General features: G+C 39.9%; 1 protein-coding gene across 1 annotated transcript in view; it reads right to left on the bottom strand.

The window, feature by feature from the left end:
- PTPRD (protein tyrosine phosphatase receptor type D) overlaps positions 1-26,282 on the bottom strand; it is a 488,669-nt gene that overhangs the window by 367,302 nt on the left and 95,085 nt on the right. The window contains exon 2 of the mRNA XM_033122352.1: positions 21,394-21,560. Within this exon, the coding sequence (XP_032978243.1) occupies positions 21,394-21,457 (64 nt within the window). The 5' untranslated portion in view covers positions 21,458-21,560. The remainder of the gene's footprint in view (positions 1-21,393; positions 21,561-26,282) is intronic.

Genomic DNA, 26,282 nt, shown 5'->3' with positions numbered 1-26,282 from the left:
ATGTATGTTCTTTTCATTTACCTCTAAAACAGGGTTTGAAAGGATTAAAAACTAAAGACAATAAAAACCTTCAGAACTCCTGTATAAATAATAGTCCAGTGCCACAATTTCCGGCTCATACAAACATTTGATTTGAACTGTGGTAATTGGTTTGTTCGTGAACTGAGTCCTCATCCCACCTAAAGTCTTCATCCACTGCTCCAAGATTGGAGGACTACGGTGAAATTACTGAAGTCGGACCTGTGAGATCCAGTGATTCAGTTGCTGACTTTGCATCAGTTAATCTATCAAAATGCTAGAGGCCAGAATATCCTGGGAAATATACTGTTGGGCATAAAAATGAATGGCCCTATGTTTATACCTTAAGGAAACACGAGTGGATCCGACAAGAATTGTGCCAAAACCTAAAGAGATGGTCTACATAACCCACTTTTTCTTTTCCATTCATTTTTCTTCGTATGCATGGAAATCTATCACTTTAGGAGAGAATTTTTGTGCCCAAATTATCACTGCTATCAAGAGCAATGATAGATTTTGCACACTGCAACCAGAGTAATACTGATAAAACCCAATGCAATCATTTTCGCCTTCTCCCACTAATAGATTACCATTTTCCTTTGCTACATTCCCTTTTTTTCTGTCCTTTTCAGACACTAGTCATGCTCTCCTGGCCTCAGGGCCTTGGCACAAGCTGTTTGATTTCTGCTTGTAGGCTCCTACATCCTGACGTCACTAATAAACTCCTATATCTGCCTTGGGATCGCAGCTTACTACTGCTTCCAGGGAAGCTGGCCCCCCAAGTAGGTCAGTTCTCCGCATTAGAGGCTTGGTACCAGGTCCTCTCCTTTTAACCCTTTACATGCGTTCCATTTATTCCCACTGCTATTCCTCGAACGTGCCAGGCAAGCTCCTGCTCTACAGTCTTTGAACTAGCTGTTCTCATTGCCTTGCCCTATGATATACGTCCCCACCTCTTTCAAATCTGCTTACATGTCACCTTCTCAATGACGCCTACCTTGACCTGACTACCAAATTTCAAATTCAATCTGAACCCCCTCCCTCACTCACACACGCTTCCGATTCCCCTACTGTGCTCTTTCCATAACATTTACCACCTTTGAACACATAATATACTTTAGTGTTTATAATTTGTATTGTCTATTGTGTTTATTATTCTATATCATAATTTTGAGCTCCTAAAATGGGACCTTCATGGCACAAGATTTTTTTCTTTTAATTAATTTTTGGTTTTGGACTGTTTAGGTCACTAATGTACCCCAAAAGCCTAGAATGGGGAGACTATCTCTGGAATAAATTAATTGCTTAAGGTCCAAGTATGCAAAACATTTGGAAAGGAAAAAGGGAGGGTGCTCAGACTTCAAGGACCTGAAACATTTGTGAATTACAATGTGAGAGCAAAAAGATCTCTGGAAGAAAATGGCTCTGAGTACATTTAAGATAAAGAATTAGAAGGCACTGGCAACTGAGCGCAGAGGAAGAAGAAAATCCTACGGCTACATATACCAATTATGAGTCCCTTACCATTGGCAGGTACCTCAGACACATTATCACAGTCAATTCTCAAAAAACAAGTGCAGGTGGAGGTTCTTAGTCCTGGTTTACAGATGAGCAGTCTCAGAGGAGATTGGAAACGACAGCAGGCCACGTGTCCTGCCCATCTCCATCTGGTTCACTATTGTATCCTCATCTCACCAGCACCCAGCAAAATGATGGCAGGTAGTAGGTGCAAAATACATATGAACTGAATTTAAAAAAAAAATATATATATATATACATATATATATATTTAATAAACCTTCTCAAGACACCCCTCTATAAACAGCAAAAGACAAGATTTGAACCCAGATCTTTTACTTAAAAGCCAATGCTCTTCTACCACACCATATTTCTTCTGAGTAAAATTATGACATATATATGGACCGACAAAAATGTAGCAGTATGGGCCCACTATATACCACAGTAATTCTTCAGGGCATCTTCATATAACAGTGGGAAATATATAAGTTGATATTTCTGATGAGTGTCCCCCAAATAACGAAGCAACAGTCATGCTTCATTTGATCTATTTAATACTGAGAACTGAAAGGTACATTCTAGAGGGCATTCCATAAAAATAGATAAAGCAAAAAGTTTTAGTACCAAATATTTCGTCTCATACAATTAGAAAGCCATCTTCACAGATCTATCTTATAACCAACCCAGACAGAACCTTAGGAGTAAAATCCTGTGCCCATCCAGCTGCTGGCTTGGGTAGTGCCCTTCTAAGCACCAGCCTTTGAAACGCTAATTTACTGGCTGGACAATTGTTCAACTGCTCTTTGGCCTTAAACATTCTGAGGCTTCACATTGGGTAGTCAGAGGAGTCCTGAGAGAAAAAGGAGCTCCAGCAATCATGCTCATCTGGGAGGGAGGAACCCTGGAGAAGGGAGAGGAAGCCCCAGCCAGCCTCAGGCTGAGGGAGCCACCTGAGGTCCTTCACCCTGGCACTGTTAGAACACACAAAACCAAGAATGAAAGGATTCAAATGAATAATTCATCACCCTGAATCCACATTCACTAGAAGTATCTATATAATTGCAGTTAAAGTACTTCAAATTGCTTCTTCTGCTTTATAGTTTAGTGTAAGAGATACCAGGTAATGGAATCTATTCTCTAATTCATTTTGCACAAACAGAATCAGCCCAAATGTTCGCTGCTGATGCTTTGTTAAAATTTCTGCTCCTGTTAAACCACAGAAAGAGCTCAAAAGTGCTGGGATTGGGAAATTGTCTTCTTTTGGATTCTACACATTTCTACTCAGACCCTATACAGGAAAACTTATGGTCCCACAGCGATCCATTCCAAAGATGTTTTTCCTTTGGTCTCAGTATTGTCATTGTTGAACGATTGTTGACTCAAGTCAATGTGTAAAAATTCAGGAAGTTTCACATACAAATGTAGATTTGAAGCTTCTCTAGGAAAATCAGAAGATCCTGGACATGCATTCCCAAGAGGCAAGAAAAGCCTAGGTGGTTGCTTCCTTCATGAGATCCAGCACAAATTCTTCTTTTCTTTCATTCTTTTTAAATTGTTTTTATTATTTACTTATTTTTTAAATTTTTTGGGGTGACATTTTAATAAAATTATATAGGTTTCAGTGTACAATTCCATAATACATCATCTGTATATTGCATTGTGTATTCACCACCCAGAGTCAGTTCTCCTTCCATCACCATATATTTGATCCCCCTTTCCCTCATCTACCACGCCCCTTTTCCCTTCCCCTCTGGTAACCACTAAACTGTTGTCTATGTATGAGTTTTTGTTTCTTTGTTTGTTTGTCTTCCTCCTTTGTTGCTTTCAGTTTTATACCCCACATATGAGTGAAGTCATATGGTTCTCAACTTTTTCTGTCTGACTTATTTCACTTAGCAGAATAATCTCAAAATCCATCCATGTTGTCACAAATGGCATTATTTCATTTTTTTTCTTATGGCAGAGTAGTATTCCATTGTATATATGTACCATATCTTCTTTATCCAATTATCTATCAAAGGATACTTTGGTTGTTTCCATGCCTTGGCCACCGTGGATAATGCTGCAAGAACACAGGGTTGCATGTATCTTCATGGATAAATGTTTTCAGATTTTAGGGGTAGATACCCAGACGAATAATTGCTGGGTCATACGGTAATTCTATTCTTAATTTTTGAAAAACCTCCATACTGTTTTCCATAGCGGTTGTACCAATTTACCTTCCCACCAACAGTGTATGAGGGTTCCTTTTTCTCCACAGACTTTCCAACACTTGTTACTATTTGTCTTGTTGAAAATAGCCATTCTAACAGGTGTGAGGTGGTATCTTATTGTGGTTTTGATTTTCATTTCCTTAATAGTTCATGAAGTTGAGCTTTTTTTTTTTTTTAATCTGTTGGCCCTTTATAAATCTTCTTGGGAGATATGTCTGTTCAGGTCCTTTGTCCATTTTTTAATTGGATTATTTGTTTTTTTATTGTTGTATGAGTTCTTTACCTATTTTAGATGTTAGCCTCTTGTAGGAGGTTTTGATTGCAAACATCTTTTCCCATTTGGTTGATTGCCTCTTTGGTTGATGGTTTCTTTTACTGCAGCAGAAACTTTTCAAAGAGTTGAACTGGCCGCTTCAATAATGAATTTGACTCGATTGATCACAGTGGGCATTGATTTTGCTACCGCAGACTGCATTCAAGGCCCAGTATTCAGACAGGGGCCTGGAGATAGGATCTGAGATAAGTAAATATACTTGCCTTGGGCATGGGAAATGAGAATGTTAGACAACTACTAAAAGTAATACATGGCATCTATGAAAATTATTAGGAGAGATACAAAAACCATAGTAATATGCATTAGGTGAACTGGCAGAGGAGGGATGTGGTGGAAGAGAAATGCACAACAGAGAGTGAACACGTCTCTAGCTGTTCCCTCTGTGGCTCATCCAGTGCTTACCAATTCAATCTATCACAAAATTAAAAACCTGCAAGGTTTTAATCCTTTTGAGTAAATTTTGTATCTGGCACCTTGTAGTGCAGGGGATCCTGCCGACTTCGCCAAGTGTCGTGCGGGGCGTCCGGCGGGGTCTCTGGTCCCGCTCCCCAAACAAGAACGCAGGACATGGTGAGGCCAAAAAGGAACACCCACGGAGCCATAGGTAGGGGAGTCACACCACTATAGTCTCACTGGCGGCTGGGCTGGAGACACAGGAACCAGGAGCAACACAATTCTCAACCCGCCGCTTGCAGACTCAGCCACCATCTTCTTGCTAGCTCCCCCCCTTTCTCTTCTTTTCTCTTTGCTAGCCTCTTCCCCTAGCCTAGCCACGGCAGTTATATTCATGGCTAATGGCTCACTGGTTACAGCTGACGGCCAACTAGCCACAGCTGATGGCCATTTGATCAGTCGATGGCCATTTACTACCTGAGCCAGCACCTTTCTATGTGAGGCCGAGAGCCTGGAAACTGCTTTTTGGGGCTCTGTCCCCACACTCCACCCCTACAGGCTCTCGCCTCACGATCTACGCGACAAGCGTCTTCCGCGAGGGGCCCTGTGCGAGGAGCCTGGAGGTGAATGCCATTTCCTGGACACAGCCAAGCTCTCTGGTCACAGCCAGGGTTTCCCAGGGCACCACCAGTACTCCTGGGCACAGCCAGACTTCCTGGACTTCTTAGGGTACCACTAGTCTCCCCGGGCACAGCCAGGGTTTCTCAGGGCACCACCAGTACTTCTGGGCACAGCCAGACTTCCTGGACTTCTTAGGGTACCACTAGTCTACCTGGGCACAGCCAGGGTTTCTCAGGGCACCACCAGTACTTCTGGGCACAGCCAGACTTCCTGGACTTCTTAGGGTACCACTAGTCTACCTGGGCACAGCCAGGGTTTCTCAGGGCACCACCAGTACTTCTGGGCACAGCCAGACTTCCTGGACTTCTTAGGGTACCACTAGTCTCCCCAGGCACAGCCAGGGTTTCTCAGGGCACTGCCACTCTCTCTGGGCTCAGCCCGGCTTCCTGGACACAGCCAGGGCCTCTCAGGGCACCGCCACTCTCTCTGGCCACTCTCTCTGGGCACAGCCCGGCTTCCTGGACACAGCCAGGGCCTCTCAGGGCACCGCCACTCTCTCTGGGCACAGCCCGGCTTCCTGGACACAGCCAGGGCCTCTCAGGGCACCGCCACTCTCTCTGGGCACAGCCCGGCTTCCTGGACACAGCCAGGGCCTCTCAGGGCACCGCCACTCTCTCTGGGCACAGCCCGGCTTCCTGGACACAGCCAGGGCCTCTCAGGGCACTGCCACTCTCTCTGGGCCTCTCAGGGTACCGTGCTGGAACAATAGCGACTCACAGTCAAGGTGCTTACATATTCTCAATGGTGGCCGGTCAAGACACAATAGCAAACATCCACCAGTTCCACTACATGGTGGTATGTTCCCAAACAGTCAAGTGGTCCATTAAATTAGGGATGGAAGGCAATTCCCCATAGTCCATAGTCATTCGCCAGGGCTGTCCTGGGGGTGAGGGATGACCTTGACCTCACCCTCAGCTCCCACGGAGGACTCAGCAAGCGTTTCCTCCTGGGACCCCTAGTCCTGCATCCGGGCTGTCTCAGCAAGCACTTCCCAGCTCACAGGGCCGCAACAACCTTCGCTTTCTCTGGCCTCCGCTGGTCGGGGAACCGTGGATGTCTTCCCACCCCTCCACGGGGGTCCAGCTCTCCTGCAGCTGCTCCTCCTGGTCTTCCTGCAACTGAGTGTTCATAGGCACAAACTGCTCCACTGCCCTTCGGGGAGCTTTGGCCGGCACCGTACCCTGCTCGCTGCGCCATGTGTAGTGCAGGGGATCCTGCCGACTTCGCCAAGTGTCGTGCGGGGCGTCCGGCGGGGTCTCTGGTCCCGCTCCCCAAACAAGAACGCAGGACATGGTGAGGCCAAAAAGGAACACCCACGGAGCCATAGGTAGGGGAGTCACACCACTATAGTCTCACTGGCGGCTGGGCTGGAGACACAGGAACCAGGAGCAACACAATTCTCAACCCGCCGCTTGCAGACTCAGCCACCATCTTCTTGCTAGCTCCCCCCCTTTCTCTTCTTTTCTCTTTGCTAGCCTCTTCCCCTAGCCTAGCCACGGCAGTTATATTCATGGCTAATGGCTCACTGGTTACAGCTGACGGCCAACTAGCCACAGCTGATGGCCATTTGATCAGTCGATGGCCATTTACTACCTGAGCCAGCACCTTTCTATGTGAGGCCGAGAGCCTGGAAACTGCTTTTTGGGGCTCTGTCCCCACACACCTCTTTATGACAGAACCGCAACCACAGTTCAGACACTCCTTATTCTGCCTGAGTTTGCAGCTGTCTCTCAACCAGTCTCTCACCCTCAAATTCATCCTTCAAACAACTGTCAGTGACCTACCAGAAATGCAAGTTGGACCACATCACTTCCCAGTTTAAAAGTTTTCATTGCTTCCCTTATACATTTGTAATATTGGGCTGTGCTTGAGAATGAACTGAGGAACATTTTAAAAATCACAAATGTTCAGTCCTTACCTTCATATATTTTGATTTAATTGATCAGTGTGGAGCTTATACAGCTATATTTTATCCCCAAGTGACTCCTAAGTATCACCGGGTTGAGAATTCCTGATCTACCAGACAAGAGCCAAGCTTCCTATGTAGCTCTGCCTGAATGCCTTCCAGTATGTTTCCTGTCTCTGCCATACCTATTCACATCCCTCCCCATTCCAATGAGTTGCCAGTGGCAACACCTCGTGCACATGTCTACTGCATGCAGTTGCTGATGTTGCAATTATCTCTTTATTGCCTCCGCCAGTATTCTAAGAGCAGTGACTTAGCTCTTCTCGTTTTCCCCAGTGCCTGAGACATCCTGGGCACTATATAAGAGTAACCGAAGACCGCAGAAAAGATGGACCTGGAAGAGTAGGTAAGGTGTGGAATTGCAAAGCAGTCAGAAAGAGAGAATACTTGCAAGGCTGGAGAAACAGAAAGCACTTTTTGAGCTAAACAGAATGTTGGTGATCGTGAGTAATTTGTGAAAGCTTCTTTAAGGCTACAAAGAGGAGCCTAGGGGCCTGAGTAAATACACAAAAAAGAAGTGAGCCAATTTATTCCCTGTCCAGTGGTGGTGTCAGATCCACTTGTCAAATTGCAAACTCTCCAGAGAAAATAGATCCCAGAATACAAGCAATTGTTTTATTACAATTATCATAATACCCTTCCTGTTTGCATCTCTCACTCCAAATCAGAACAATTAAAATGCAAAAATAATTAGAAATTTTGCAGTTGCCAAATGATCTTTTTATATCTCTTTGCTGATGCAGTTTTGATTATTTCAGAAACAGGAGTTAGTTCTTCACAGTGGTTTCTGTCTCTTTGCGTCAAATGATTCACACGGTGGGGCTCTCATTCTTTCCCTTGAGATTTTACTCCATAGTCGAATAGACTTCACCATGAGTCATTTTCCTTCATACCCAGCCAAAATTTTTGTTTAATCTAATTAGTCCTATTTCTTCATACAATGTAAACAACCTCCATCCTTAGAAGAATATAGTTATACCCTTCATACATTTTCAGAAACTTGTGCCTCCTACTAGCTGCCAGGACAAACTGGCACTAGTTGGTTCTTTAAATTTTCCCATGTGAGTCAGAGATTCCAATTGCAACCAATTGCAAACCGCCCCCTTTCCATGCCCCATAAGGAGGTTTCAATTTGCTGACATCCTGGATCACAAGTGTTATTTCTGAGCATTGCTACTGGATCAACGGTGCATTCTCGTTCGAGTTTTATTTTGCTTCTGATTTATAAGCACTGGAATGGTAAAGAGTACATCTATACCAGAAGTATCTATGATGTGATCAAATTCACCATGATATTTCTGCTTTTCCCTGACTTCATGAAACTAATATCAGGGTTCGATACCCATGATTACAAACTTGTTTCTTTTCAGACCCTGTTTGCAACATTCCCAGCAAATGTAATACTTTTCAGCATTTTTTTCTCTAAATTTAAGATGATTATAGCTCCAAATGTAAAGCTCACAGTGACACAAAAACTATCCCATAGCTGATAAATTATTCATTTTTCAGGAGTTTGATATAAGTGGCACTAACAGCCAAGTACCTGAAGCACCCCCAAAAGACGTAAAGCACAGTGACATGCCAAGGTTTTTCTGCATAAATTGTAAAGGTTAAGAGCTATTACACATCTCTGTTTATCAAGAAATGTGCTCCTTGAACTTATTTATTCTAATCAATCTGCTCCTAATAAACATTACTAACAAAGCGAAATGCTAAAAGATGCTAATCAAACATGTCTCCTTCCCTTTACTAATGTCACCAGGTTAGAACAAAATCCTCTTGCGCATAAATATCCTCCATTTCCTAAGGTTTGGTGAGAACCTGTGAATCAGGTCAAAAGCAGGGGCTGTCAAGCCATGAACCATGGACCAAATCTGGCTCATAGCATGTGTTTATAAATAAAGTTTTATTGGAGCACAGTCACTCCCATTTATTTATATGTTGTCTGTGGCTGCTTTCCTACTATAAGAGCAGAGTTGGATAGCTGTGAGAGAGACTGTATGGCCCACAAAGCCAAAAATGTTTACTGTATGGTACTTCACAAAAAACATATCCTGACCTCTGGTCAAGAGGTATGCAAATGTGAAAAGGTGTCAGAAGGACTTTAACCAAGGTATATCAATGTGTTCATCTACTGAAAAAAGGCTTGCCTTTAAATGCTTGTTATCTAAAACATCACCTGTGTTACAGTTACAGAGGTTGCTACTCAAGCTGGTAGGTACTTCATTTTGATGAAAGCAATCACCATGTGTTTCTTTATTGCTTTATTTCAATCCACCTCAAAACTTGCTTAAGGCAAAGATTTCTTTGCACAGGATTCTGCCACGCAGGCTTCAGCTGGGCAGTTCTTCTCATCTCACCTGAGGTCTCTCATATCCCTTACAGTCATTAGGAAGAGGCTGGAGAGCCAAGATGGCTTTGCTCACATCTCTGGTTATTTAACTGGGATGGCTCCAGCATGTTGGGCTGTCCGGGAATTTCATTCTTCCATGGGGTCCCTCCAGCAGGTTGGTTGGGCATCTTTCTGTGATGACTCAAAATGCCACAGAGTGGGAGTAGAGGCTCCCAGTATTCTTCGAGGCAGGCCCATGACTGGTGTAACACCACTTCTGCAGCCTTCTACTGATCAAAGCACATCAAGGGACCAAACTGCATTCAAGGGGAGGGGAATCTGACTCCACCTTGAAAGAAGCTGTGAAATATTTCGGCCATGATTTCCAGTCCACCACATCCTGACTAGGAGGATGGTACATCATGATTATGGTGATACAACCTCAAAGCAGCTGTTACTGTTGACAATTTAGAATCAAATTCACAGATAAGAGCAACAAAAAAGCCTAATGAAAAATGAAAATTATTTTACGATAAAACACTGGTTGCAGAGAGAGAGAGAATGTAAAATTTTCCGAATCAATATTATTTCCTTTTTTAAAAAATTGAAATGGAAAAGAAGGCTTTGTAAAAGTCATTCAATGCTTTTCTATTCTCACACAGTCCATAAACCATGAATTTGATATCATCTTATCTCCAGGACTCTGAATCCTCATCCTGACTATCTGTGAGGTCCCTGGACAACTACAGTACAGATGGGCGTCAGGGCCTGCTGTGGTAGGGGCATCACTTAAGCCTCTGCACACATCTGGCTGCTGTGCATCCTGAGTCCATGTGCCTGCTCTTTTTAACTGTTCTGCCTCCTCCCTGGACAGGGGTCAATGAGCTAAGTTCTAGGTCCTTCTCCATCCCCTATTCATCTTTTTGCTTCAGGCAGGTTATCTGCTTTGGCCCTTGGTATCTTCTGTCTGAGAAGTGGTGATAACAGAATGTATGCTGCCTACTCCTAGAATATTCAGAAACACATTAAAAATATAAAGTAATTAAATAATTATACAAGGGAAGGTATTATCTCACTACTATGATATAAAATTGCATTTATTGCTAACATAAAGTAAAATAAAGTAAAAATAATATATTAACAAATTAAGTTAATATACTACCATGTTTCCCCGAAAAGACCTAGACGGACCATCAGCTCTAATGAGTCTTTTGGAGCAAAAAATGCGTCTTATATAACATTATATTATATAAGACCGGGTCTTATTTTAATATATTAATATAAAATTAAATAATATTTTATATTTAATATAATATATTTAATATTTTAATATATTAAAATAAGACCCGGTCTTATATTAATTTTTGCTCCAAAAGACGCATTAGAGTTGATGGTCCAGCTAGGTGTTCTTTTCAGGGAAACACGATATAAACTGCATAGTTAATATAATAACAATGGCTAACATGTATTTAATGCTTACTCTGTGTGAAGCACAGTTCTAAGCACTTAACGTTGATTAATATTTAATCTTCAATGCAACCTTACAACTACCAAGCCATACTCCAGACAACAAAACCAAGACATGATGAAATTAGGCAATCTGTCTCTGGTTATACATATATTAAACAGAGCTATGATTTTTCTTTCCCAATTTTCATAGCTGATTTCAAGAATTTGTGAAAGGTCTATTGCATTTCCGACAAAACTTCCCCCTCCCAAGCCTCAGGGACGTCAGAAGGGCAGTATCTACCTGTTCCAATCTCCACCCTAACATTCTGTTCCAGAGCTTATACACCACTAGTGGTTCTCAAAAAGGGGGGATTTTGCCCCCTGGGGCATATAACCATGTCTAAAGACATTTCTGTTGTCAAAGTTGGGGACTAGGTTGCTACTGTGTAGAAGTCAAGAATGTTGCTACACATCCTACTCTATTCAGGGCAGCCCCTCACCACAAAGAATGATCCAGCTACAATGTCAGTGTGCCAAGCTGGGGAAACCCTGGGCTACACGGATGGCATACCCGTAGCATGGAACGATTTCACCAAGAGTGCAGCACCTAAGTCATGTTACACATCTATGATATGGACATTTTGTTTGTTTGTTTGTTGTGTTTGTTGCTGCTCTCAGGTGATATGGCTTATTTCCTTAATATGAAAATCATGTCAATAGGTGATAATGCTAGGCTGCTGATTTCTGCACACATCAAGCATTATCAAACATTCAATGGGATAAAATCGAACCTGACCGAATACCTGCCAGGATCTCATTTAAACCTCACAGGGCACAGTACGAGCTATGAGCACTCCCAAAGGGCCAGAAGAAATGAGAAATTTGCTCCAGGTGAGAAGAAGGGCCAGAGTTTAAGCCGAATCTGATTGATAACAACACGTATGATTTTAGAGAAAACACATTTAAGTTATGATTTATTAATCCTTATTTTACTTATTACCTTACATCCCCATTGGGCTTAAAAGTATGTCCAAATATGTTAAATCACATAAGCAATAAAGTGCGTTTTTTTTTTTTTCCTCCAAATGGAAGAGGTTTACCAGGAAACATTTTAATGTTTTCATCTATATAGGGGATAGAGCCTCGGAGTCACTTAAGAATCCTATTATTATAATCTTGCCCAAATGGAAGAAAAGACAGAAAAGACCTATTAAAGTTCCCTTCTTTCCTGCAAGTCGATTATAGCCCCACTTTTCATATGTACCCTTCTTACTCTTCTGCAGCTACAGATATTGATGATGGAAAGTACAGACTTAATTACATGTTTCTAATGTAAAACTATCATCTGTTAAGAGAAAAACAAACCTGTCCAAAACTAAAAAGTTAAAAGCAAACACTTGTGCTTTGGGTAACCAAAAGTCTATATTGACTGAGACAAAGGAAATTTCCATTAAGCTGTTTAGACAATGGGTTTGTAACTTGATCAAGAGCGTGTACCAATACATCAATGCACTATTTGTGAAATAAATATTTATTTTGTTCCAGGAGAGGACAGTAGTGGCCAACTCAAGTTTCACAGGCACATATATGAAGAATGTACTTTGTCCCTACATACTTGCAAACTCCTTACAAAGCCTACAGGGTCACATGACCTAGCCAGTCCCTGCCTCTCCCACCTATTTCTTGTCACTTGCTACGTTCCAGGCTCCGGGGCCTTATTTTGTCCCTTGAGCACGGTAGGCTCCTTCTTGCCTTAAACCCTTTGCAAAACACTGCTCTGTCTACCTGTGTGCTCTGAACTCCCACTATTTCATGACTGGTCCCCTCCGATCATTCAGCTTAAGTGCTATATCTCACTCAGCAATACCTCCCTTGATATAAAATAAAGGTGTGCCCTGTACCTTCCTCTAATACCCTCCCTTACTCTCATAGCTCTCTTTGCAGCATTTATAACTATCCACAAGCATACTATTTATTGACCTTTGTCTATAACTCTGTCTTGCTGCATCTCTCCTGCCTTAGCTCCCACCCCCATTCCCACTCCAACTGGAATGTAAATTTTGTGATAATAGGAATCAGGATCTGGCTTGTTTGGGGCACAGACTAGGTAGTCTTTACTTGAAATGTTACTCTTAAATTAAATGTTGTGACTTATTTTTAAAGGAAACATATAGATATTAGAGGGAGTTACTTTGTATCAACCTAAAATCACCATAGCTTAAACCTATGAATGACATTTTTAGTGATAAACAAACAGCGATTTATTTCTCTCTCACTTCTTTACAAGCATCTTAAACATTGACTTAACAATAACAGCAAACAACTAAGAAAGAAAAGAAAAGCTACGGGATTGTATTTAATTTTATAGATCTGTTATGCTTTTTGTACTTTTACCTGAAAAGCAATGTATTTTGTACTTTTTTAAAACTAAAGATGCTAAGTACTGAGTATATTTTAATGTCACATTTAATAATTGCCGTATAAAATGACTGTCACAATAATTTTGAAAAACCCATCAGAAATTGTAGAGTGAATTTAAAACTTCTGTCAGAGATCAAAACTTGAAATACCTTATGTAGTAAGGTGTTGAACTTCACTCATAATTTTAAACTGATTCTGGATTGTACATTTTCTTTACAGATATTAATATGAATTTAAGTTTCAAAAAAACTACCTGAACTCAACAACCAAAAAGTAAAATTGTAAAATTGAGCAGTGATATAATTTTGGAAAAGAAACAGAACGCTATGTCAAAAAAAAAAAAAAAACAATAATAATACTAGTAAGATATTGAATAAGTGTGAGGTCCCATTTGGCTTAGTTTACACTTTCATTCTAAATTACAGTAATCTGTTGGTGCCTCAAGTTTTAGGGGAATATATCTTCCAAAAGTCAACTAAAATTATTTTTTAAGTGTCAAGTCAGTCTGGCCTCCTTAACCTCCCCCACTGTGGTCCCCTGTTCCCCAACTTCTGCATAACTTCCAACTAGCCTCTTACCTAATCTCAAGGGCACAGTTGGCTGGCTGAGGCTCCAAGGCATTTCTCTACCCTGCAGCCACGTAGATGTTTTAAAATGCAAATCTCTTCCTGGCACTCCTGCAGCTGTCCTTAGAATAAAAAGCAAGGTTTTGAATAAGTTCTATGAAGCCTTATATTAGCAGGTATTTAAGTACTTGGCTGGCCTTATTTGAATTCTCTCTCCTCCTCACCTTCTGAGATCCAGTCACGTCCCAGGACTCTTTCTGTCCCCAGAATACATTGGGTTCTCCCTGTCGTGGAGTATCTGAGCAGGCTTTCTTAGACTCACTCTAACAGCTCTTTCAGCTGTAGTTAACTTCTATTCATCCATCTAGCTCAAAACACACAAAAAATAACTAGCTCAAAAATCATTTCCTTCGAGTTACTCAGTGATCAAATTTAATAGAATTACATACATCTTTTTTTCAAAAAAAAAAAATGAGTTGAAAGCTTCCCTCTTAGCGCAGCAAACAGCTCGTAGGTCTCGCAAAAAAAAAAAAAAAAAAAAAAAGTTGATGTAAAAATTTGTCAAAATTTGTAGTTTAGTTAATACTATAGTTGATTTTCCGATTTTGATAATATACTGTAGTCATGTAATATATTATTATTTGGGAATATTGGTTGAAGGGTACATGGGAAATTCCTATAAAAGTTTTGTTGTTGTTGTTGTTTTTTACTTCTTTTAAGTCTAAAATTATTTCAAAGCTAAAAAAAAAATCATTCCTTTAAGAAAGCTTTTTATTATCCTTCTGAAGAGATGAGACACTTAGCTCCCTATTTTCTTCCTTCATAACACTTAGCACCGTTAGAAAGTATAAAATGTTGAGAAGAATGTTACATATTTGTCCACCCCACTAAAGTATAAGTCCTTCAGGGGCAGGGATCTTATCTCTCTATCTCATCATTGTGTCCCCACTAGGTAACTCAATGCTTGGCACAAAAGTTGTGTTCAATAAACATTTATTAAAAGGATTATTAAATACATGAACAAGCCAATCAGTCAACGTCCTTTGGAGGCATAAATGTAATAAAGATACATATTTACATTTTTAAAAGATACTGCTCAAATTATGAAGTTAATAGGATAATAAATGTCAATGGAGATCTGAACATGGATGCCTCTAATTTGGAACTGATGCAAGCTAATGAGAAAAAGCATAATAGAAACTAACACTTAGTGAATATTTAATCCTGTTATTCAAAATGCTTTGCAAGCAGTTCTTTATTTAATTCTTATGCTAAGCATATCAAGTGTGTGCTATTTTCAATCTTCATTTTATAGATGAGAGGCACATACAAATTTTTAACTTGCCCATGGTCAGAATAACTATATAGCAGAGAAAGGATGTGAACACTGGTACTCCAGCTCCCTAGTCTATATTCTTAAGCACTACTTCCTGACTAGAGATAAAGTCTGAAAACACATCTTGAGAGAGTTCTGAAAAGTGAGCTATGAACTCTGAAGACAGATTATAAACTGATATTGGACCACACTTCTTTACATCTTCATATCTGAGTCATTTTGCACAAAGCTTTTCATGCAGCAAGCATGCATGCACACACACATACATTCATGCATGCAAACACACACACACACATACACACAAACACACACACACACACACACACACACACTCTTGCTTGGTAAATGAATAAATGAAACTAAAGCAAACTGAGGAAAAGAGGAAAGACAAAATTAGAGGTGAAGAAATTGATTTCCACACAATCATTTTTCTCTTTGATCCTTCATTTTAGGATGGATGCTGGTGGGAGTTTTCCTGAATTAAATGAAGCCAGACAATATGTGCAGGAGTATGCGGGCTCCCAAACAAACGAAGGTTATTTGGAATAAGTCCAGTAAGTAGTAGCTAACTGAGGACAATTAAAGAAACTAAGTATGTGAAGGGAAAAAAATGAGGAAATCATAGAAGAGATTCATCAGTTACAACCAGGCTATTAGCAATAATGAGAAGTAATTCACAAATATTTTAGATATTGTTCCATCCTTTGAGCTTAGGGCCTCACCACAAACAGAGATCAGAGATAACAAATATGTTATACGTTGGATTTTGGAAAAAAAAAGGAAATCCCTCTATACTCAAAATGCTTTGAAGTGTACACATTTGTTGATTTTGTGACATATTCCTAACCTTACTAGATAGATACAGCTCTGCTGGGAGCAATTAATTCAGAAAGCCTCAGCAAACGCTGTGATGGGGATAAAGGATCAGTAAAATAGCTGGAATATTTTCCTTGCTGCAGACAGCTGAATGCTGCTAATTTAGCTACTTTAAATTGCGGAGAGGAGGGAGAAGCAAGGTTTTTATTTTGCCACACCTCTGTAAATTCAGAAAAAAGGAAAACAAGGAAGGCATTGGGGTAAGTATGGTAAATGACCTGGCTTTCTCCCTGTTTTCCTCAATGTGCATGTCTATTCCAAGTGGCTTGAAGAAACCAACACACTTTCCTTTCAGGTTGCACATACCAAAGGGAATCGAACCAAAGAGCTGGGTTAAGCAGCATTTTACCTTTCCTCTTTTAAATAGCTTTATTGAGATATAATTCACATACGATGTAGTTCATCCATTTAAAGTGTACGATTCAATGGTGTTTAGTGTGTTTATACTCAATTAGCACCACCACCCCAATCTAATTTTAGAATATTTTCATCACTCCAAAGAATTTACCTTTTAAAGGAAGATTTAATGGTTTGTGATATAAATAAATAAATAAATACCCAACCACTCATGATCTAAAATAAAAACAAAAAGATATTTTTAATGAGGCATGACTGTTCTCAGTGTGAAATGTACTTGTCTGTTAGGAGGTATGCATTTTGATAACCTAAGAAAGACATCCTGTCCAACTCCTAACTTCGTTTTAAAAAGTCTAACTACTTCACTTAGGCTATCAGTCAGAAGGAATCATTTGCCCTGACCTTTAATCCAATCATTTTTCCTTCCTTCCTTCCTTCCCTCTCTCCTTCCCTCCCTCCCTCCCTTCTTCCTTTCCTCCCTCCCTCCCTCCTTCCTTCCTTCCTTCCTTAATTTCTAGCCATATCAAAAGCCACTCACTCTCTTCCTTACCATGCCTACCTCCCTCTCTAGCTCTTTGGACCACTGACCCATAAAGTACGGACTATATTTGCTGACAGTAAATATCTATAGTTCCACCCTCTGAGCAGCTTAAGAAAATGCTTTACAAGCAGCAACAGAACAAAAACATGAGAACACTTTCCATTATCCATCAGACCAAGCCAAATTACTTTTAAATTGGTAAGTCTAAGAGAGGAGATTTTTAAAAAGCTTAATTAAAGCAGATGTGCTTCATATTTTTCCCTCTTAATCTTCAGCTTAATTTCTGGAACAAGAGTTCATAAGAACCTTCTATATATAGGAGTTTATAGAGAAGCAAAGTGGGGACTTAACATGCTGCAAGAAAACTCGGTTTCTACAGCACCTAAATTTTGATCTGTAGGTCAAATGAAAGAATTTTAGCACAGTACCTAAGACAAGTGCTCAGTAAAAATGTTAGCTGAATGTTTCTGAATAATGATATAATAATAGATAATATTTACTAAATACCTACCAACCAGTGTTTTACATTAACTCATTTAATCCTGACAAAATCCAACGTCCTATACTACACCATCATTATCATAAACAAATCACCATCATTCACATTTTAAAGAAAGGGAAACTGAGGCAAAGAGCATGATGGGTCATGTTCCAGATTATAAAATGACAGCAAGAATTTAAAAACAGGCTCTGGCTTCAGAGTTCACTTTCTTAACTGTTACCCTATACTGCCCATCAGCGAATACATAAGGTAAAAATGGTTATCTTCCAACATAGATATTATTCTTTTATCTAATGCTAAAGAAATAAGGAAGTTCCCTGGATACAGTGACGTAATAACTAAGGGGGGAGAAAGCAACTGCTTTCATATTGGACGGAAACATAGTGAGTATGTAGGGACTACTGGAAGGTTCCTTAACAATGAGGAAGGAAAAGAAGATTTTAAAAATGCCAAAGGGAACAAAAAATGAACTAAAACATTCAAAGAATTAAACCATCAAGAGTTTTGTTTCTAATGAAGATCCAGTAAACATTCACCTCCAATTATAGTGGCCAAAGTGTAAACTCAGGTCTAGAATGTAACAGTAAGTGGTAAGAGATTTCATTAAAGTAAAACTGATTTGATGAAAAAAGGTGCTAACAGCAGGTTTTTAGCTTGCATCTAGTTGGGGGGAAAAAAAAAAAGACTGGTAAATAACAAATTAAAGTTCCAAGTGAAATAAAACTACCAGTATTTGTTATAAAAACTCAGCCTAAAGAAAAGTAGTCACCCCAGGATTAAACTAATATTATATAATCTAAATTCATCTTGAATTTGCACACATGTTGCCCTTGAATTAACCTCAGTCAGACTACTACCTAAACCAGAATTGACCTCAATCGGACCACTACCTAAACTAGAAAACTGGTTAGCCTGGCATGAGGAAGGGCTACTCCCAGTGCTGAAACAGAAGGTCACACTTAACTCTTTCTCGAGACTACAGCTCTTCCATGTGTGTATGTATTCAAGAAACAACAAGCAAAATCATTTTGAGCATTCAAGACATAGGAATGAAAAGAAATAAGGTCCCTGCACACATCTAGAATTAATAGTGGGGATCTGTAGAGCATTTTAAATGGTCAATGGCAAAAACTATAATTTTCTGCTAACGGGATATTATCACAATTTTTCAACCTGTGTTTGAACAAAGGCTCATAAAGCTCTCCTACGAAATGCAACATCACACCTAACACTTGGCTATGGTGTTCCACATGGCAGATTATAATCCTGATGCCCTGGCTCCTTGGAGTTAATTATTTCCAAAGGGAGTGAGTTTGACACATTAAATTAACACTGTAAACTAGAGTGGCTTCTTGCCATTCCCTACCCCCTTGTAGTCCTCTTCTTCAAAACAGAACAAAATATAATTATTTCACAATTCTCAAATGTCTCTGACAAGCTACTATTAAATTTTGAAGCATAACTCCCAATTGCTTGTGAAAATATAAAACGCATTTAGTTAAAAGGAAAAACAAATATGGGTAAATGTGCTAATGAAAGTATAGGGACACAAACCAGTGACACAGGTAATGGAAGCATGAGAAACATTATTTTTACATGACAGTGAAGAAATCAAATTTTTTCTTCAGTGCTACCTGTATCTTGATGTTTTTCAGTGTTTTAAGAGAAGGTAATGGCACAATTTAATGGGTTACAATCTAGATTGTATTTGATCAGTTGTTCTTTAAACATTTTTTAGTAACTAAAATTATATTTCCAACTCTATCACTTGCTTTCATGTACCCCGAATATCATCCAATAGTTTACTAAGGGATGTTCTTTCTTCTTTTAAAATGTACTTTTGTAAAAAATGGCTATTTTCCTCTTTTACCGGGAATGCTCACGTTACACATTATTCAACAATGCCAAATTAATCTGTCAAAGGGAAAATATACTAAATCATAGCTGAGTAGACAAGGGCAGCAAACAAAATTCATTTGCAAAGAAGCCTGTCTCCACTATTTAGCTGCAATGGGAAGGGTGAGAGAGAGAAAGGATTCTTTTTCAGGCTACATCTTGAGGTTGAAAGCTGGTATCACATGAATATATAACATAATACATATCTTAATTTAACGAAAAACTGCTAATGCAATTTTGTTGTCTTTGTTATTTCTTTCGTGAGACTCAACTGTAAAGGCACTGTGATGAAAGAGAAAGAGAGGGAGAGGTAGAAGAGGAGGAGCAGGAGAAGAAGTAGGTGAGGATCACCTGCTGTCTAGATTGTAATTGAAAACATCATTTTAAAAGTATTGATTCCTAAACTCTTGACATGTATCTGCCACTTTCCCCCCACCGCATTAAGCAAAAGAATAGCTGGTCAGTACAAGAACGTTTTTACTTATCTGGAAGGATAACTTCATGGATATATGATAATTATATCTAGTAACTTTAAGAAAATCTCTAACTGCGATCTGATATTAAAATGGGTTACCAGGGTCTTCATACACTTCTGCCAAAAATTAACAATTGTAAAACAACTTACTTCTTCACTCTAGCCAAAACAGAAAAACAAAGCCATATGCCTGATTTATTTAATAAACTAAATTTAGATTTCAATATTAAAATAGATTTTGACATAAAGGGCTTTAAAATAACAAGAGCATCTTTCTGGGTCTTTTCCCAGTTAATTATTTGCTGGCATTGTAACGAGAAATTCCTTGGCTTCACCCTAAACCACACTCCCAAGTGCTAATTAGGAGACTATATACATTATTAACCAGAGAACATTGTGCTTAAAACATGCATGTTCCATATGTATCCTATTATTACCATTATTCCTTTCAGAACTGGAAAGCTAAATAGAGCTCCTATTTAAACAAAGAAATTGGCTGCTATTGGGGAAATTCTTGTCAAAATGCAATTAATAGGTAAGGGCCAACATGACACAGGATCCCTGTCTTCGAAACATCCTTAACACGAATTAAATTTAATCTCACTGAAATAGTGGAGGAAAAGTTAATGACTGCAGATGTTAGGCATTGTAATAATACCAGGGGACTCCCAACAAGAATGGCCAACTCTCATATGAGCTGAACCACTACCGAGGAACCAGATATGCCGTGAGTACAAGCTGGAGACATGCCTTTTTCCAGGACTACAGTTTCCAAAAGGCCACAGGACAGATGGGAAAAGAAACATATGCACACAAGGTAGGCCTAATGATTCCCTAATTATGAAGGAGATATGATCTTCTCATTAGTTGTCAAGCTAAATGACCACGTCTTCCGTGTCATAAACTGGGTGCAAGAATCCTCCAAACTTTGGTGTCTGTACTCCACAGAATTCTCCTCACACTTCCATACCCTTCACCCAGCCACAAAGTTGTCAGTTCTGCTTGATTTGTTTGAATACCGTACTGGACGACAGCTGTCGGAAACAGTACGTTAGAACAGCTGCTATGACAGCTACAAGGGGTTTGGAAGTTTAATTGGGCTCAGTGTGACATTGTGTGTTTTTCTAAACATAGAAATATCCACAAAACTAAAGAAATTTCTAATGAGTCTGAACAACATTTACTTATTGGCAACACCAACTGGTTTACCCTCGTTTCAGTTATAGCCTTGGTCTCATAATATCTTTGCCACCCAAGTGGTAAGAGTATCAAAAAAAAAAAAGGGACAAAATATAGCAGCAGTTAGATGCACAAAAAATGGGGGCATTAAGAGAGAGGAAACAGTAAGGAAGTCATGTCAATAATCCCTTTCAAAGGCTGGCTAGTAGCCAAGGAGGGTCCCAGTGTCTCAGGATTTACTTCCAAAGGCGACCTATTCAGAGGCCCTGAGCCTGGTGCCAACTGCAAACAAAACCACTCATTGTGGCCACAGCCCCCAGGGCAGGGGAGAACGGCTTACTCTCGGCGTCCGCACGGAGGAAGACAGCGAGGAGCAGCAGCAGCGGCCTAGCTACGCGCACCATCCTGCGGCCTGTTAGCAGCTCGCACTCGCAGCTTGGAATCACTGCCTCCGACGCCGCAGCGAGTGTGTCTGATAGGAAATTTCAGCTGGAACACTTTCAGAGCCTGTGAGGGGAGAGAGAGCAAAGGAAAGGAAGAAAACAGAAAGCTTAGATTTCTCTCTCTTTTGCCCTTGTTCCATCACAACCACCACTGAAAGACACGACCCATTACAAATGCACAATAAATTGCAACTGATGCCCAAAAACAACCTGGTTTGTAAAATGGGGCAGTCCTAGCCTCTCCTGTTCCCGTTTCCAGGCCATTCTAAAGCCAACCACCTTGGATTACACTCTCTGCTATGCCGTCTTTGGGCCAACCCTCTATGCAAAGAAACTGTCACTTCATAGGAAACATTAAGTGAATCCATCAGTGGAAAAAAGCACACCAATGCTGTAAGAAAAAAAAAATTAAGAGACGCTCTACCGTGCACGATAAACGTCTATTACTGACAGAATAATGGCAGCTGCTTTCTTGGCACCAGGTGAAATGACAGGGCTAATTCAATTTCTTCAGCCAAATATCTAGTAGAGGTTATATATTTTTTTTACACTAGCACATTTGACTTCTTCCCTGAAGACACATCAACGTCCAAGTCTAGTTTGACTTCAGTAAGTCAAAACAGTAGTTAGCATGAGCCACTTTGATTTAACAGGATTTTTATATGCCTCCAGAGCAAGGCCTTAGTTTTCTCACTCTTCTATGTAAAATCAATAAGCCACAAACTATTTGAGAGAGCCTACTGCGTGCAACGTATCAGAGAAGCCACTTAGCCCAATGTGTCGGGAGTTACAAAAGGGAGTCCGATTCCTTCCTCTGTGACTTTCTAGTTTAGTAGTGAATATAAGACAGATACATCAGATGACTAGTACAAGTTAATAAGTGATTAGTGCCAGGAAGGAAAAACAAAACGATGCCATAAAAGATAGGATCAGGGATGGCATCACAGAAAAAGCAGTGTCTCAAACTAGGCCTTGGAATACAGGCAGGATTTTACCAAGAAGAGGGAGAGGCATTTCAAGACTTGTATGCCAAGACAGGGCAGTGGGACATTGCTAGGTCGCCTGGAGCAGGCTTTCCCCAAATGATTATAATGCCATCCAAACCACTTGGAAGGCTTGTTGAAACAGATAGCTGGACGCCACCCCCAGAGTTTGTGATTCAGTAGGTCTCTAGCCCAGTCTAAGAATTTGCATTTCTAACAAGTTTCTGGGTGATGCTGACGCAGCTGGCTTGGGGACCACAAGGAGACACCGGGTTGGCATGATGGATCCATTAGGAAACTAAAAGAAGATGAGGCAAAAAAAAATGGTTCAGGCTTAAAAAAAAAAAAAAAGAAAGAAAAAGGTCTTGGAGAGCCTGGGATGCAAACCTAAGTCAACCAAACTTTATTCAGCAAACCACAAAGAGAGCTATTTAATGTTTTGTAGCTGAGGAACCACATGGAACTGGGCTTTGGGAAGATTAACTGACAGCTGAATGCGGGATGATTTAGAGAGTGCTATTAGGCCATAGTAGGAGTCCCAGGTGAGAAGTAACACAGACTCTAAGAGTAATCGGGGTCCTGGTGGGAATGGAAAACAAGGGAAGCGATAACTGGCTTCAGGCAATAATTTGAAGTATGACTCTTCAGGTGATAAATAATTGTTCCCATAGAACCTTCAATAAATCTTGCACAGCATCTTATAGAGTGGGCTTATGAGAAAGAGAGCGAGAGAGTGAATATACTGAAGACTATTGCTTCCTCTATCATTATGAGGACTTGAGAATGACAATCAGAATTCATTTCCAAAATGAAACAGTATATACTTAAGTTTTCTATATTAAAATATTTGATACACACAAAGCTCTTGACAGGAAATACTAGAGGTATCCAGAAATAACCTAATCCACTAAAATAACTTGTCTTAAAAAGTATTGCGATGCAGATACTATAGTGTGTCTTTTCTGAAACTGAGCTTGAGTATGATAATAAAAAAAATTTAAAATACATATTATCTTTTTCATTTCTATGCATGAGTGCTTTGAATGCAGGAACGATGAAACTAAAAGGAGGGGGGGGGAATCATTCTAATTACCATTGCTCAAAATAGCCTTTTTCCCCCCTTTTTCTCTTTAACAGATTTGTGGGTGACATGACGAAGCAAGTTGTACACTGAAACATATCTACTTGAAACCACAGGCTAGGCAGCTGCTCCAAATCATCTATTGCTATCAATCTTATCTGTAAAACAACTTATCAAGCAGTTCACAGCTATCAAGTGTTAAATTCTCAAAACTTCATAGGAAAAGTGCTAAAGGAATCAGCTTTCCTCCCCACCCCCTACTCCCTCTTTCCCCGCTCCCATCCTCATGCCAGCATTTCAAATGACAGCAAAGTCCAGGCGACATCAGTCCTGTCGGACTCAATTTGTGTCTGTGCAAGCGTATCAGAGCCAACTGCTACATAATGGTGCGGCCTGATGCTAGAGATGGAGATGTATGAAATGCTCTCTCAGGGAAGAGGTGATTTGGCTTTTCCTCCTATTTGACTGAAATGGCATTCGAAGACAAAATTGTTCCAAATGAACCTACACATGTTACCGCTGGACTTGCAGCAGTGACAGGATCTAAGAAGTGAACACAGATATGAACATACATATGTATACCTAAATGGGCTATGCCTGGGCAAGATACAAGACAAAAGGAAATCAGAAGTGTGAAGATAAAACCTATTCTAGATGTTCATTCCAGCCCATCTCCACTCTGTATCTTGTTTATTACATCAAGAAACATTGCCAAAAGGGAAATGCTGGCTTGCATAGCAGTAAGGTGAAATTTAAGTTTTAGAACAAAAATGGGAAATGGATTTTTATGGAAACATTTACAGTGAATATAATGAGGATACATGAGTATCACATGTTGTTTCCATTAGCCTAGAGAAAGTGTTACCAAGTACTCTGCCATGAAAATAGTAAGAAAAGGGGTTCGGAGATATTAGAAACACCATGGTTTATCTTACATCACAAATTATGCTGCCTTTGTCCAACATCCCTCGTAGAGGTCCACTCTTTGTCTTTTATACGCCTTGCCCTTTGTGTCTTTCTTTAACTGGGGCATGCAGATAAAACTGAACCATTTAAATGAGCTTAAAATAAAATTAAAAATATATTTAAAACTCTCTGGTTTCTTATTGCCACAGCACAAAGATCTTAAGAAACAACAATTTTGTTCATTTCCAATGAGCTGAATACCTACTTTTGTATTTATGTACATGTGTGGTTTGAGAAACCAACAGTTAGAGGGCCAGTGCATGCAACAGAATTTGACATGGACCAACAAAAAGTACACTTGCCTAAAAGCCTGAACAAATCACTGCTTCAAGTGATCACATAAGTTGACACTTACCCAACTCTTTACCATTTCTAAAAAATTACTTATTTTTATTTATTTTTCAATTACAGTGCACTCAACTCTTTATCTTCAATTTAACAGTGTATCCCTTTTCTGTAATAAGTGTGCTCATATTCAAACTAATCTGAATGTGGAAGGATTTTTGTTCAGCTTTCTGTATTGTGGGTATGTGTTTCTGTAGACTGTGTTAAAAAACAGGAGAAAAAGGACAAGATGGAGCATTTCTTCTTTTTAAAAATATCCTAAGAGTGCCTTAGAGAAATGAGTGACTAAATGTTACGTGTAGAAAATGACAAAACAAGTGTGGAACATGTTGTTGTACCAGGAAGCAAGGAATCTTTCAGGAACTCTTAGGTTATACCAAGAAAAGGAGCCAAGGTGATGAGACTCCCCTCAGCCAAAGAGTAGAAAAAAGGAATGATAACTGCAATGAACGGAAACACAAAAGATTAAAATCTATAAGTTCATATTTTTAAAATAATTTTTAAAGATTACATCGGTCACCCTATGAGGAAGTTAAAAAATCAAATCATTATGTTGAAAAGGGTAGAGAAAGGAAAAGAAGCATTAAAAAAAAGAAAGAAAGAAAACTCCATAAGAACTTAAAAAAAAATTACAGCTGTCACTAGAAAACTAGAGATATCACTGTTCATCTTTAAACATGTTGCTTCTTTCTGCCTGAACAACCCCATACTCTCAATTCTAGACATCTTATAAGCAATGCTATCATAATAATATTTAACCCGGGCACATCTCCATTAAGGTAGAGGAATGGTACAGTAGGGAGGAAGTCCTTACTCTAAGGCTGTGATTTCTTTTTATCAACTTCCCAAACCAATCAGGCCTCTATACATCAAGAAGAACAGATTTAAGAGAAACAACCATTTGTACACAAAATGTTGCAGCAGGAAACTCTCATTGGTAAAACAGACAAAAGCAGAGCCACTGTGACTGAAGCTAGAAGGAGTGGAGGGGCCTGGAGTTTACAGCAAGCCTCGTCGAGGCTTCGGAGGGTGACCTGTGAAGTCCCTGCACTCTCAGAACACAGTTACAATGAGAGGGCACAAAAAGAAATGAGAAAACAAAAGTCAACTTTCCATACTTCACTTATTCACAAGGATTTTCCAAGAGATGGTGGTCTCTAACTATCCCATCACGGTCTGGGAAAAGAATCCTCCAGTGTTGTTCACTGTAACGTTCTGCAGGACAGAAATGTCCTTCATCTGCATTGACTAGTAATTGGCCACGTTAAACACAGCTAGTGCCACTGGGGGAGTACACGTGTTATTGCATTTAAATGTAATTTAAGTTTAATTAGCCACATGTGGCTCGTGGCTGCCATATTGTACAGTGCAGACGCTGGATGCATGTCACGACAGCCCTGAACAGCACAGC

Source organism: Rhinolophus ferrumequinum, chromosome 12, assembly GCF_004115265.2.
Source record: "Rhinolophus ferrumequinum isolate MPI-CBG mRhiFer1 chromosome 12, mRhiFer1_v1.p, whole genome shotgun sequence".
Taxonomy (NCBI): Eukaryota; Metazoa; Chordata; class Mammalia; order Chiroptera; family Rhinolophidae; genus Rhinolophus; species Rhinolophus ferrumequinum.
Note: the sequence above shows the minus strand (reverse complement) of the source record. Positions and strands in the feature narration are given on the sequence as shown.